The sequence below is a fragment of the Salvia splendens genome, chromosome 15, assembly GCF_004379255.2.
Source record: "Salvia splendens isolate huo1 chromosome 15, SspV2, whole genome shotgun sequence".
Classification (NCBI taxonomy): Eukaryota; Viridiplantae; Streptophyta; class Magnoliopsida; order Lamiales; family Lamiaceae; genus Salvia; species Salvia splendens.
The window spans coordinates 6,705,074-6,719,557 of NC_056046.1; the positions used below are offsets into that span (position 1 = coordinate 6,705,074).

General features: G+C 36.3%; 2 protein-coding genes across 3 annotated transcripts; both read right to left on the reverse strand.

Annotated features, from left to right (window-relative positions):
• Positions 1 to 2,997: 2,997 nt before the first annotated feature.
• LOC121769224 (glyoxysomal fatty acid beta-oxidation multifunctional protein MFP-a-like) lies at positions 2,998 to 8,224 on the reverse strand. The gene is made up of 18 exons (XM_042165961.1): positions 7,984 to 8,224; positions 6,857 to 6,928; positions 6,704 to 6,769; positions 6,569 to 6,625; positions 6,391 to 6,458; positions 6,223 to 6,304; positions 5,987 to 6,042; positions 5,560 to 5,862; positions 5,379 to 5,465; positions 5,058 to 5,232; positions 4,849 to 4,970; positions 4,590 to 4,753; positions 4,259 to 4,513; positions 4,035 to 4,156; positions 3,823 to 3,944; positions 3,585 to 3,733; positions 3,369 to 3,507; positions 2,998 to 3,270 (listed from the first exon to the last, which is right to left on the reverse strand). Exons 1-18 carry the CDS (start codon positions 8,081 to 8,083, stop codon positions 3,235 to 3,237), a joined length of 2,175 nt encoding a protein of 724 aa, XP_042021895.1. The 5' UTR covers positions 8,084 to 8,224; the 3' UTR covers positions 2,998 to 3,234.
• A 1,341-nt stretch (positions 8,225 to 9,565) lies between these two features.
• On the reverse strand, positions 9,566 to 13,835 carry LOC121769006 (dihydroorotate dehydrogenase (quinone), mitochondrial-like). 2 transcript variants are annotated; one of them, XM_042165643.1, is made up of 12 exons: positions 13,767 to 13,835; positions 13,413 to 13,623; positions 12,757 to 12,839; positions 11,886 to 12,209; positions 11,534 to 11,786; positions 11,021 to 11,101; positions 10,806 to 10,913; positions 10,704 to 10,733; positions 10,449 to 10,586; positions 10,298 to 10,335; positions 10,122 to 10,221; positions 9,566 to 10,010 (listed from the first exon to the last, which is right to left on the reverse strand). In XM_042165643.1, exons 2-12 carry the CDS (start codon positions 13,569 to 13,571, stop codon positions 9,936 to 9,938), a joined length of 1,389 nt encoding a protein of 462 aa, XP_042021577.1. In that variant the 5' UTR covers positions 13,572 to 13,623; positions 13,767 to 13,835; the 3' UTR covers positions 9,566 to 9,935. The 2 variants fall into 2 exon arrangements, with proteins under 2 accessions (XP_042021577.1, XP_042021576.1); XM_042165642.1 differs by having other exon boundaries at positions 13,413 to 13,799.
• Between the last annotated feature and the right edge of the window lie 649 nt (positions 13,836 to 14,484).

Consider the following 14,484-nt stretch of genomic DNA (forward strand, 5'->3'; position numbering starts at 1 on the left):
CCGTCTGGTTCAGAAGGAAAGATTGCGTTTTGGATCGGGAATTTGAGGTAAAAATTGAATCTTGATTTGTGGGATCTTTGTTTTTTCTGTTATTTCTGTAAAAAGAGTGGAGGTGCTGCTGCTACTGGTGCCGTGCAAGAAAATGGGGGAAGAGAGCTTGATGAGAGAGAGAGAGAGAGGTGGCAATGGCAAAGGGATATGTGATTTAAATGCGAAGAATGGAGTTGAAGCAAAGTGGTTAATGGCGAATGGGCAGATGCGAGTCCCCATGAGCACGTGCAAACCAGACTACACCACCATTTAATATTTACCACCTCAACTATTTAATCAGTAAATATACATGATGGTAAATTGCCAATCTTGTCTTTTAGAAAAGGATCATTTATAAAATTTTGATATTTTCTCAATTATTTAATAACGAAAAATTGTCTATGAGCATTCACATCCTCTTACCAGCGAGCACGGATGTGGGCCCGGCCCCACTTTTTCTGCCTGCTTTTAGGTAAGAGCACAATACCCACACCCGTACTCTTCCGCAAGGACGAGCACAAGGGTCCCACCATTCTATTACTCAATTTAAATAAAAACATTTTCACAAAATTAAAATTCATTAAAAATACCCGGAATAATATTACAAATTACAATAAAACTAAAAATTACATAATTAAAATCCTAAAAAATAAAAATTACACAATTAAAATCCTAAAAAATGAAAATTACATAATTAAACTACTAAAAAATAAAAATTACACAATTTAAGCGTAAAAATTACATTCGGGGAAGACTGGTCATCATCCGGCAATACCCCCAACGTTCTTTGGAGACCCCGTATCATCGCCACATGCGATCGAAGTTGCTCGGGGGTCATATTTGGGCCAAAACCCCCCACAACGAGTTGGTGGGGGGTTGAGGCGGCACATAGGGATCGGGAGAGCGGGTGGGATCGGGGGTGGATGGAGTCGCGGCGCGACGGCGGTTGGCCGCCGCCTTCTTCCTTCCTTGCGGTCGGCGTTGGGGTGATCGATGTGGCCAGACATTGTTATGTTGTAGGAGTGGAAGAAAGATTGAGGATTGAGAATTGAGAATGTAAATGAGATAATGTAGATGAGAATTGTGTAATGTGGTGTGAATTTTTTAGTGTGAAAGTGGGGTATTTATAGATGAAAATGTATATTTTTTGGGGGGGGGGAAATTGAAAAATAAATTAAAGGTAGGTAGAAGACGGATATAATTTTTTTGGGAAGTGGGGAAATATTTTTTTATTTTTAATCGGCTTTTTTAATTAAAATCCGAAAAAAAATAATCCAATCACCGCATGCCATGTATGCTGCTCGCTGACACGGACGTACTCGATGCATCGAGCAGCGCCGTGCCAGCGGTGTCGCGCCGCTGGCACGGACAGACGGACGAGTTGCAGCTCGCCGATGTGGATGCTCTAAACTTGTTAATGTGACGGTACATACTCTATAAATTAAAAATGTGATTGGCTAGTTGTTTTATTCGACTTGAGTAGCTCAATATTTTGTTCATATAGTACTAATATTTTCTATTTCTTTCGCTCGTGAATAGAGTGGCATTAGCCCATTTTAGTCCATCTGTATAAAACTTTCGACTCATTTTTATTATAAATTATAATATGATCTCATAATTCACTAATTCATTTCACTCACATTTTATTTAAAATTAATACTTATAAGTGGGATACATAGTCTACTATCCTTTTCCATCAAACTTTCTTAACATTTCATTTTTCTCGATTATTTAATGATGAAAATTTGTCTAAACTTGTTAGTGTTTTATAATTTTCATCAAATCCAAAATTATGAGATAATTGAAAAAAACCATTAAATTTACAATATAATTTACCAATATTGAAAGTTGCAGTATTGATCAGAATTCGGTCAACTTCTGTGATTTTTCGTCAATTTAGGCTATACAAAATACTGGGATTACTTATTTAATCTCATGAATAATTTTCATTTATAGCAAAAATAACATATTCGATTTTACTTACTTTGTTGCTCTCCTACTCATTCTTTGTTCTTCCTCCTACTTTATTAGTATATTTTAACTGAACGATAATTCTTAAATTTCATAACTAAAAAACTACTCAAGTATCATAAAACTGAGACAAATATAATTACTAATTTTAAACAATATATAGTTACTAATTACGAATGAATATGAATACGACAACCAAACTCCAGTTGTTTTCTTTAGTTTATTTGATTTATCCTTTTCTTTATTAAAGCACTCTATCCACAAGAATGCCTCTCATACTAGAATTGGAACAATATTGATCAAGACTTTCTAGAGAGAAAAATAGGGAAATTGAGACGTAGACTTTGTGATTTGTAATTGGTGATTAAGCTTGTATCTCATTTATATCACAAATTTATGGTCAACATATAGTTTGTTTAGAAAGTAGACTGTATATTTTTTTTCCGAGATGAACATTAAACAGTAATAAATCGTGATTTTACTCGCTATTTTTATTAAACATTTGTCACACTTGTACATATAGAGAGTTTTTATATTTGGTTTCAAAAGAAGCTGTGATCTTCTAATTTGTAAATTGCTAAATTGTGGTAATAATAGTTGTATATGTGTGAGACAGAGGGCATCCAATTCACAGGCTCAGCAATCTAAATCAACTGATTATTTGGAAGTGAAGAAAGTTGGTCTCTTTCTGCTACAGATATAATTAATGTTATCCTATTTCAGCCCTTTTTGCTTCAAAAGAATCAAAAACTGTCTTAATTGTAAAAGGGGACCATCTAAATAAATAAAACTCAGTCATTCTTTCTAACTAGTACGTACGAATAATACTCCATATTACTAGCGGTCCCTGATTTATTACTCTTTTTTGAAGAAAATTTATTTGGAAAAAATTAAGTGGAATATAAGTCTCATTGTTAGTAGTAGTACTACTTAGTTTTATAATGTAAACATGAGTGAATGTTAGTTTTACCACATACTAAGATCGAATCCAAGAAAGAATATTCAACTGCTCGAACCTTAGCATGACTAATAAGTTCGAAAATATGAAGTACGATTTAACCAAACAAGTTCACTTGTAATAAAAGTTTTATACTTCATCTTCTTTCAATTCTTGCAATTCACTCCCTTATTCTACTTCACCTCTCCATTATTTTTCTCCCTTCATGCAACCAAGAAACGAACATCGAACAACGAACCTGGGGATGCAAATAGCCAGCAAACCGCACAGCAACCTCACAGGCGTGACTTTGCAGGACTCGTCATTTGACTCTACATAACAGAAAACACGCGTGTCACCACAGGCGACGCCAATAGCCAGTTTCGTAACAAGTCGACAACATAGAGAAAATCAAGTTCCTGGTTCTCACCAGAGGTGCACCCTTTGCAGCTCGTTCGGCTAAGTAAGAGCAAGGCTTGAAAAATCCTCCATATGAGTTCGACCATTCCTCCAACCGAGAGCAGATATATTTGGATCCAAGAGTATCAGCCCAGAATATGAGACCTCCCCTGTTCAATACGCGAAATTATTATGTAAAATGTAATGTACAACTGGGTTCTTCCCATCATCGACTGCTTAAGCATACCTGTATGGGGGGAATCCCATGCCCATGACAGCAGAAACATCAAGGTCAGCTGCTTTGACAGCAATACCTTCATCCAGGACACGACACGCCTCATTCACCACGGGGAAGAATATCATTTCCACAATATCCTTATCCGACAGTTTTGTTAACTGGCCATGATTTCAACAACACAAGTTAATAAAAGGGATGCATTACGAGATTTATGACCAAGAGTTGTAGTTTAAGATGTGACCGTAACCTTAGGGTCGATGGCAGCACCAGACATCTCCTTGGCTTTCTCAATGTACTTCTTGATTTCAGGGTCGGGGTTGGCCCTGCGCTTGTCGTCATAAACGTAGAAACCTCGACGAGTAGTTTCACCTAGAGTGGGTACATTGCCAAGTTAAAGGTATTTATGTTTTGAGTATAGCCAAGATTAATAGTAATTTTTAGGTTGAATCGAAGATTTACCTGCTCTCTTATCCTCTTGCATGAGCGGTATCAGCATAGACTTGTAAGTTCTTTCTGGAAAGTTCAAGACAAATTGCCCCCCGGTGGCAATCGCCACTCCAAAACCAACAAGATCACACAGTCTACAAGCATGTATCATAACCCAATGATGTCAAAATCTTGATAGTGTTATGCTATATCAAAAGGCGGATTAAGTGCTCAGGTGAAAACGAGCAACAAACTACCTGAATGGGCCAATCGGCATGCCAAATTTGGTGATTGCCTTATCGATCTTATAGATATCTGTACCACGTTCAACAAGTAGAAGAGCGGCTTGAGTGTAAGGGAAGAACATTCGGTTGACAGCAAAGCCCGTGCAATTTCCAACCACAACAGGCGTCTTCCTAATCTTCTTCCCAACATCGAGCAAGTCAACAATAACTTGAGGAGATGTCTTTGGAGTGCGAACGATTTCTAAAAGTGGCATGACATGGGCAGGGCTGCAGTAAATACAAAAAAGGGTTTTTATGTGCCGTTATATGCAGAGGGGTGTAATTCAGCAACTGTCATTTTTACCTGAAAAAATGAGCCCCAATAATGCGATCATGAGACCTAGTCTTCTCCCCAATTAAATTCAGGTCGATGGTAGAAGTGTTGCTAGCAAGAATGCAGTGTGGAGGGCAGAATTTCTCAAGGTCAGAGAAAATTTGCTGCTTCAAGGATACATTCTCAATGACAGCCTGTTACATGTTAGGGAAACAAATAACTTCAAAAAAGTTGGCCAAGGACAGCATGAGTCAGAGCAAACACAAGTTGATAATTTTTTTTACAATACCTCAATCACCATGTCTACGTCTCTAAAGCTTTCATAATCGAGGGAGCCTTTGAGCAAAGCAATAGTTTTTTCAAACTTCTCTGGACTCATTTGCCCTTTCTTTACACGAGTTTTCAGGTTTGCTGATAGAAATAGATACGAGTCAAAATAGATGTACGTTTATCTCCATAGCATTGGTAACGAAACACAAGAGACCGGGTAAGTCTCACCTTTCACTCGATCAATTCCAGCTTGTAAGAACTTATCATTGATTTCTTTCAGGATAACTTGGTAATTAGCGAGAATCAGAGCCGTCGCTATTCCGGAGCCCATTAGCCCTCCACCAAGTATAGCGACCTTCTTTACACTCCTTGGTTTCAACCCCCGATCCGAGACTCCAGGAACCTGTTAGCATCAAGAAAAGAAAAGTAAAACGTCTGTATTCACATGAAAAATCATTAGAACTTGAGTGATACTTTTTCAAGTTGATATGTTACTGTTTGATTATTTAATGAAATCGTAATTGATTCTTAAAAGAATCAAATTTTGACCTTTGTGGTACCCCGCTGGGCAAAGAAAAAATGCACCAAGCTCTTGCAAGTATCCGACTCCAGAAGAGATTGGAATGCCTCAGCTTCCTGGATTAATAATAAAATAGAAAAGCATTTCTTATGTGTAAAGAGATTTTGTTAATTAATATTTAAGGAATTTACAATCGGAGTAGAAATGGACCTTCCAAAGTCCAGCACGAGCACCAGAAACTACACCCTCCTCGATAACATCAATGCAAACCAATGGATGCATGAGGTTTGGAGCCCGTTTACGAGTCTGAGCTCGTGCAAATTTCAGTATTTCCCTTGCTTCACCTAGAGGTTCCAACTTATCAGTCTTGTAGTAACTGATAACCCATGGTTTTTTAAGCTCCAAAATATCAAGAGCCCAGCGACGGGCGGTATTCAGCAACTCATTCGGTGGAACAATAGCATCCACAAGTCCCACATTTAAGGCCTCCTCCCCTTTTACAGGCTTTGAAGTCTACGGTAGAGAGAAAAACATATAAACTGACTGAAAATAGACTTGAAGCCAAAAAACTCAACCAACGTTAACAAATTGGAAATAATAATTAATAACACATATATTAGCAAGTTTTAAAGCTTACCAGCATCATTTCAAGAGCCTTAGCTATGCCTACAAGGCGTGGAAGGGCCTGAGTGCCTGAAATACATAACACTTTGTAAATATCTTTTTGATACTGAACAGACTCACAGAGCACTTTATATTACCACTGGAACGTTATAAAACGAGAGACAACGGTTAAACGCAGCTTGATGAGAAAGTCAAATGCCGAAAATCAACAAGTACGCTATTTTCCAGTGAAAAGAACTATTTCCTTACCTCCAAATCCAGGAATTATTCCAAGCTGCAGCTCGGGCAATCCTAACTGAGCAGTAGGGGTAGATATACGTGCATGACAGGCCTATAGCAAAGCAACAACAGATCATATAACAATTTTGCAAATTTCCATATGGACCTGAAAACACTGAATTTAGGTGCAGAACTTACCATTGCAACTTCCAATCCCCCACCCAATGCAAGACCATCAACAGCAGCCACAAATGGTTTCCTTGCAGCTGATGCAAATTTGTTAAACCAGTGATAAGTACACCGCATAAACAGAAGAACAATTATTCATATATGTTGAAAGAGTATTCAAGACATTAAAGGAGGATTCTTAATATACCTGCAACAACATCACTGAGAATCTCCAGTGATACAAAACCAGGTTTTGGAGGTTGAACTGTGATTAGAAAGCAGACAAGCACAGATGAGATACTTAATCAACTTATCGAATGCGAATACAAACAACCACACTTACTGCTTTTGTTCTGAATTTTCGTAAACGCGCTTATATCAAAACCACCCGAAAACTTCCCTTTTGCACCTGCTCAGAACATGAAAAGAACCACTTGATACAACAGCTATCCTTGGTGTTCAACATGAAGAGTAGGAATAAATGACATTTACATACCGGTGATAACTGCTGCCTTCACATCCTGTCTGCTCAGTGCCTGCTCGCAGCTGTCTTTTAAACTGTACAACACTACATGCAGAATAGAGAGGAGAAGAAGAATTAATCAATGGGCTGAAAAGAATTTCATTCAGCCCTATGGCTCTAAGCAAAGATTTCGAATGAATCAATTCTGGTCCTAGTCTACTCTATCAAGTTTGATGAATCGGGACACAAGATGTCAGGGTAAGAACTGAACAATCATCATCAGGTTCTAACAATACTAAACTAAGTACATTTTCACTATCCCTAAAGTTACATGAATGTATTGGTATTCTACACAGCTACTTTTTTGAGTTAAGTCCACGATTTACTTAAAAAACTTCCCACACAAAACAAACGTATGATGTGTCGTAATCTTGAAGCTTGAAAGATAATATATCAAAACTCTTATCAATTGATCCATGGCTTTGAATAAATCGGAGGAAAATATGTGCATAAAGATAATTGAAAGATGCATTTCCCTTTCCTGCAGATCCTCACTCGAAATAGAAAGCTAAGTCAATATTACCCAATATTTACTCTCACATAGGCCCTTACTCAAGAAACTGGTAGACCCAGCCCAGCACTTAACCCCTCTCTCAAATTTATCCAAAAAAGAAGATACACATATATATATATCATCAACAAGTGATAATGACAATACTGAACACTACAAAGAAAGCCATATCAACCAGACCAAGAAAAAGAAGCTAAAACAATTAAATCTCCCAAAATTTCAGCCAACATATATAACGTGAAATCACTATAATATCTGGAACCCTCCTAAGTAGCCATCAAATCATATGTTCACAAATTATCAGAACTTTAGGTGAAAGCTAAAATTTGCGCCATAAAACAAACCTCCTAAGTAGCAATCAAAACATTTGTTCATAAATTATTGGAATTTTAGGCAAAAGTTTGGAAATTAAATCAAACTCCTATAACTACAGATCAATCAAGGTGAATTACAGAAAAACTAAACCCTCATCCACACACATCAAAAAACAATAATCAGCTAAATTCATAGCACTATCAACTAGAAAAAGATAAATCATGAATAAAATATAAACTGTGGATGATCGGCGAAATTTCGAAAGCGATCATACCATCAAATGAAAGAGAATTGACGGGCGGGTTGATGATGGTGATGATGGCTACTCCATCAGCTCCGACATCAAGAGTCGTTCTTCCACTAGAGCTGCTCATTTTTTCGAAGTCCCGAGTGTTTCTTCAGAAAGAGAGAAAAATGGGATCTGTGAGAGGTACTATCCAAGGATATTTATTGTACCAAGAAACAAGAGAGATGGGGGTGTCGTGTCCGGAAGTGTGAACACTGTCGTTGTAGAGCGGTTTTTTGAATTGCGAACCAGGATACAGATAAGCTTTGATTTATGTGTATAGTATACGTATACACGCCCAGTGTGTGTATTTTTGTGTGTAAATGCTTCATTCGGTGATTCGCGATTTTTTTTTATAATTAAGAAACAAATAAAATTAGAAGGATTGAAATGTAAGATTATTTTTGTTAAAGGAAACCAATTGATGTGGTGTACCTAAAATTATAGAGTATGTGAAGGTGGGGACTGGGGACATTAAGATGATAAGATAAAATAAAATAAAATAAAACAATAAGGGACGATGACAAATTAATTACAACTAAATAATTGAAGAATAAATGTAGTAGGTGATCTCTATTTTTATTTTCCATACGTTAAAATTTGGAAAATACTAGAATATGTAATGTTCGATACAATAGTACTCCCTCCGTCCCAAGGTAGATATCACACTTGGGAGATAGGCACGGGATTTTCAACAAGATTGCATCTTCTTTATTGAAATTTATCTGATAAACACCCCATAGTTTAGTGTGTATAACCTGAGGCAACAATGGAATAGACGCCATCTAGAAAATTCCTCAAAAATTGAGTGACTGAGAGTAAAACAAAACACATTGGAAATATTTGTGCTAATCTATTTGCGTAACTAATGTCATGTTCTTATACGTTTTGTCGTTTTCATTTATTTATAAAGTTTAATTTGGGACTATTTCCCCTTTTTCTTTTAACTTCTTGTTCAAAATTACTACAATTAAGAAATATTTACAATTTATATTTCATAAATCATATTTAGTCGAAAACGGAAACTACTATGGTAGTATTCAATTTCCAAGATAAAATAATATCAAGATACAACCTAGGATTGAGTTTTGAAATTATTTTAGTCGTAGGGGGCTAGCTATGACTAATTATCTCATGAATATCCATCTAGAATTGAGTTGTGGGGTTGAATCTCATTAACCAAACACACTACAAATTTGATCCCGGATACAATCTTGCAAGCCGAACACCCCCTAAGTTGATAAATTTACATAATATATAAAAACGAACTCAAAATTATTTATTATATATTGATCAATATAGAAGTGGTCTAAATAAAATACTCCTATATAAAAATATACAAAAATCCAGGTAGTACTATTACAAGTACATAAAATTTTATGAACTTTAGATATTATAATAAATGGAGTATAAATTATTTAAGAATACCAAACGACAATTAATTGAAGGTGTAAATGACATTAAATATGCTACTAATAGTATTTAATATTTAGTTTCAATATGGAGAGACTATATTAGCTAGTAATCTTTAGAATACCAAAAGATACATTAATTAGGTGCCAATGACAACAACATATAAACATATCTTCTTTATTTCCATGCGAACCAGACATCCCACAAGTGTCTCGGGAATATCACTTCACCCCAATCACATTGGGGTTATTCGAGGTGGTCTCGTACCCGGTTCACATTTCCTTACATTTCTTAAAACATGTATCAATCCCAAATGAGACACTTGCCGCGGGACATATCATAGAGAAAAGGTGGGCAAAACTTCCACTCTCTAAGCGTACATGACAAAAGTAAAGTTTCCTCCGAAGAATGTAAAATCACAAAAACACAAGGAAAAAAGTAAATAATAGGTAAAAATTTGGCAAAATTTTGTATGAGCAATAATAGTGAACTGGCTTAAAAATGAGCAGATTCTCTCAGCTCTGATGCTATCTGCAGTCGACTCCAACAGCCTCATATATAGACTTGAAACCATCCTTCTCTAAGCATTCAGCAAGCTCAGCCTACAAATTAGCATACAAATTCATCTTTGTTATCTTTCCTTTAATTGAAAGCATTCAGCAAAGCTTATTTTCCAAGGTTAGGTTGGCCTAATAAAGAAGCAATCTTGGTACCTTTATAGTAGGTATGAGGGCATGGCCACCGTATGCAAATGTAGTATACAGCTGAACAAGAGTTGCTCCAGCTCGAATTTTCTTGTATGCATCCTCTCCACTGTAAAATATATGGGGTTAAGTTCAAGGACGACTTGGATACAAAAAAGATGCCAAGAAGGTTAAACTTTCTCTACCTGCTAATACCGCCACAGCCAATTAAAGGAATCTTTCCCTGTAATAAGATTAGACGCGTTGCATCAATCAGGGTGTATAATAGAAACAATATCAAATAGCCCGTAGAGATCTCTTTAGTAAGCAGATAGAAAGCATTTTCAAGCTCAATACCTTTGTAAGAATATACATGTCCTTGAGTATGTCAGTCGATAAACTCAAGAGCGGCTTCCCACTCAAGCCGCCTGTTTCTTCAGCAACAGGATTACCTTTAACAGCTTCTGGCCTTTGAATGGTTGTATTTGATATGATCTTTACAAACAAAAGAATGATTATGGATTTCGAGAGTATATATTTAGTCAACAAGATCTCCATAAGAATGATCTAAAGCAAGCTATAGAGTGAGATGAAGATATTGATTTAACGTACCAATCCGTCTACTCGGAGAGCAAGAGCAACCTACACACGAGAACAAATCTTCAAAAGCCCGTTGGAAGAAAAATACTAGTGACAAGATAGATGTGTGCATACCGCTGCAATATCTTCAATGTCCTGTTTAGACAAGTCAGGTGCAATTTTCACAATCAACGGAGGTGGCCCGTCCTCAGCCCATTGCATTTCATCACGAGCTGCTTGAACCTGGCCCAATTTAAATATTACTATTAGTATTAAGTATATATGAGCTTAATTGGTGTGTAAGGCTCCGATCAAGATCAGGTTATCAGATTAACAAAGATGACTATTACCTTCTTTACAAGGTCTTTCAACTGTTTTCTCCCCTGAAGTTGTCGCAGTCCGGGAGTATTAGGAGATGAAATGTTGATAACCTACACGGAAACAACTCTGTATTATATTATCAGAAAATAGTTATTCAACAATTATATTAAGGATCTGATATTTTGAAGGGAGATTTTCACAATCATTTCACAGAACAGAGAGAAAAGCAAACAAAGATTTCCCAACAGAATATGATATCCCCCCCCCCCCCCAACCTCGCCGTGGTCAAAACTAGAGTCTGCCTTAAATTGGCCCCTACATAATTATTCTTCTATGCCACTAAGATGACTCACCTTTGATTCTATATCAAACACTATACATCCAATAAAAAAGAAATTATGCTTACGCAGGTTTCATTTTTAAGTTGCATAACGTCAGCATGGATATTTCTAAAGCAGAAACATTGCATGCTCAAGATAATCTGATAATGTGATGCCAATATCATATAAGTACCACAGGGAGGAATAAAATAAAGCATATACCAAGTAATCAGCATACTGAGATAATGTGTGAACCCCTTGTACGTAATCAGATGCAGCATCTTCACTAGACTTATTCTTTCCAAGGTTAACTCCAAGAATCCCAGGCCCGGCTTTCCCACCTTGTACAACATCGTCTCCTGACAGTGACGTACTGCTGGATGTTTCCAACTTCCTTTTACCATGTTGGGCGCCCAGCCGCTTTGCTACGGCAACAATTCCTTCACTGTTGAAGCCACATCTATTGATGATAGCACTGCAACAAACACTCAAATAGTTGAATAGGAGGACAAAATCCCATGGATTATAGTATAAGCATTTGGTAGTGGATTTCGGTTGGAACGGACAATCTTACCCTTCATTCGATAATCTAAATATACGAGGCTCTGGATTACCCTCCTGTGGAACTGGAGTGACTGATCCAACCTCTACAAAACCAAATCCTAACCCAAGTAATCCCTCAACGGCCTCAGCATTTTTGTCAAAACCAGCAGCAAGACCAACTGGATTGGAGAACCTCCTTCCCCACACTTCAATTTCCAAAATGGCTGGATCTGGCCTCTTCTCCACAGGGACCCACCCTCGTGCTGCAGCAGTAACTGCCAGCCGGTGGGCGGCCTCTGGATCAAGGAGTGCAAAGAAAGGATTGACTAGCTTGGTTGCAGAGAATAGCCAGCCACTGCATGTTCAAGATGTGTCAAAGTAGATATTTACCTCAGGTGAAGTATATCGAAAAGGCTCATAATACTCGGACTTGTTTAAGCTATTGAATTCAAAACAGAACATCGAAAAAAGTTCTTCACATCTCAAAGACAAGCTCAATCATCCATATTCCAACCATGACCCTGTTTTCCTAGTGAAGTTAGTAAACGTATTTCCAGTCTAGTGTTTAATATAGGTTCAAGACTCATCCCACAAGAAACCAAACTTTTAATAGTAACTGAATATTCAGCCTCACATGTTTCCATGTACTTCAATCGTTCCAGTTTGGTGTTCGAACTATTCTTTGTCCAGATTCTTTTCAACATTTAAAAACAATTTAAAAAACTTAGGAGGCAGTAATTCTCTGCAGAAAGCAAGAGCATTCATATGAGAATCTACCTAAGCATACAAGTACATCTTATGAAATGAACATAACTCACAATCAGAAACCTTATCCAATCTTTGCAAACCTGAGTTCAATCGAAAGTAGTGCATTTAAAGAAGAAAAACGACCATTCATTTACCAGAAAGTTGCTTCATCTACAGTACTTGCATATGCACCTCCACCTATAAGTAGACCTATACCAGCTGCTGTAAATAACCTACCCTGCAGTTCAAATACACACTAAGAATTTTGAAACATATAGAGCAATACAACTAAAACAAACTAAAAAAGTTCATAATTGCAATTTCAAATATATCAAGCTCAAATAACTTTGGAAGAAAAAATGGCACTAGATCCGGCGCACATTCCGACTCGACTAGCACTGTAGCTCCAGTAATCACATATCAATTAATTACTCAATAAGATGATCTCACAGATAGGGCAGACATGATTGATTAAAAAAGTACTAATATTTTACATTTTTCCATTCTTGGAAAGAAAACTGAAAAGCAAGCCATTTACTTACTTCTTAAAAAACAACTTCAAATAAGATAAAAATATCAAAAGCAGCAAAACAGCAGATCTAACTCAATTAATTGTAATTTCCTTTTTTCAATTTTGTTCCAGAAGATTGCATTAGCCTGTTTAAAAACAACCCCAGGTAAAAATTAAAAAAAATATATCCCAACTCCGTTTTCCTATCTATGCAGCTGAATATCATAAAAACTAGATACTCCTTTATCCAAACTAAAAAGCAAAATAAAGAGAAAATTGGAAAACATAAACAATTGCTACCTTCTTAGGAAAGTGGGGAACTTTGTGGCGAGTTGGAGGCGGGGCAGCAGAGCCAGTTGAAGCTTCGCTACAGAAACAATTCCTCGAAACATTGCTGGGCCTAACATTCCGATTCAAAGAGCAATTTCTTGCGAATTTCAGTGCCAACCTCGTCGCCATTACTAATTCCAACAAAAAATAGGCACAAGGAAAAGCTTGACAACGCCCAGCCCTGCGTATATACGTGTGTGTATATGTATATTATGTATGTATATGCGCAATTGTGGGTTCAGTTGCGAAATTGTAACGATTGTGCGTGGGAGAATCTGTGTTTTTGAGGTTAGCAGAAATTTGAAGAGGGAAGGAGCGGCGTACCATATTCCAGGGTTCACTTTTCCCTTTACTTTTAGTTTTTTTTAGAACTCCTATTTTATTCGGTGGAAAAGTTGTTTTTTATTGTGATTATCTATAATTTCATTTTAGTTTATGCTCGATGTATATGAATATATTCCTTTCGGGAGTGATCGATCGTTAATTAATTAGTACTCAAATCTTAACTATTAAATTAGGAGATTTAGTAGTTGAAATAATGGGATATAGATTATATTTTAAGTTAAAAAATTATTAAATAAAATTAAAGGGTATTAATGTCAATTCTTTCTTATCAAAATCATCTTAAAACTTTAAATTAACATAATTCTCTCGATTTAAATTATTTTTTCACAAAAAATATATCAACTTAAAGATAATTAAATAAGGATTCCAGTGAGATCTCAATTGCATATGTTCCGACGATGTTCGGGTGATGAAATTTGATAAATTATATTTCAATTTTTCGTACATGTTGAAATCAGATTTTACCAACAAATGTAAAAAAAATCTTAATATAGCGTATGCAAAATCTCAATATAATGTAGGTAAAATATCAATAAAATTGTGTTGAAATTTTCTTGTAGTTGATATTCTCATGTCATATTATTGATATTTGTAATACACTATGTTGATATAAAAAAACACCCATGAAAATTATTGTATGATAACATAATGACAATATTACTCATTTGTTGATATTTTGTCTAATATTTATTGATAT

Bases quoted from the DNA above. Each gene is read 5' to 3' on its own strand.
- LOC121769224 (XM_042165961.1), bottom strand. From the start codon at position 8,083: ATGAGCAGCTCTAGTGGAAGAACGACTCTTGATGTCGGAGCTGATGGA. The intron at 6,770-6,856 runs GTATGTAAATGT...TGTTCTGAGCAG, and splicing joins GAAGGCAGCAGTTATCACCG to GTGCAAAAGGGAAGTTTTCG. The intron at 4,157-4,258 runs GTAGTTTGTTGC...ACATGCTTGTAG, and splicing joins ATGCCGATTGGCCCATTCAG to ACTGTGTGATCTTGTTGGTT.
- LOC121769006 (XM_042165643.1), bottom strand. From the start codon at position 13,571: ATGGCGACGAGGTTGGCACTGAAATTCGCAAGAAATTGCTCTTTGAAT. The intron at 10,587-10,703 runs GTACGTTAAATC...TTGTTTGTAAAG, and splicing joins CTCTCCGAGTAGACGGATTG to ATCATATCAAATACAACCAT. The intron at 10,336-10,448 runs GTATTGAGCTTG...ATCTTATTACAG, and splicing joins ACATGTATATTCTTACAAAG to GGAAAGATTCCTTTAATTGG.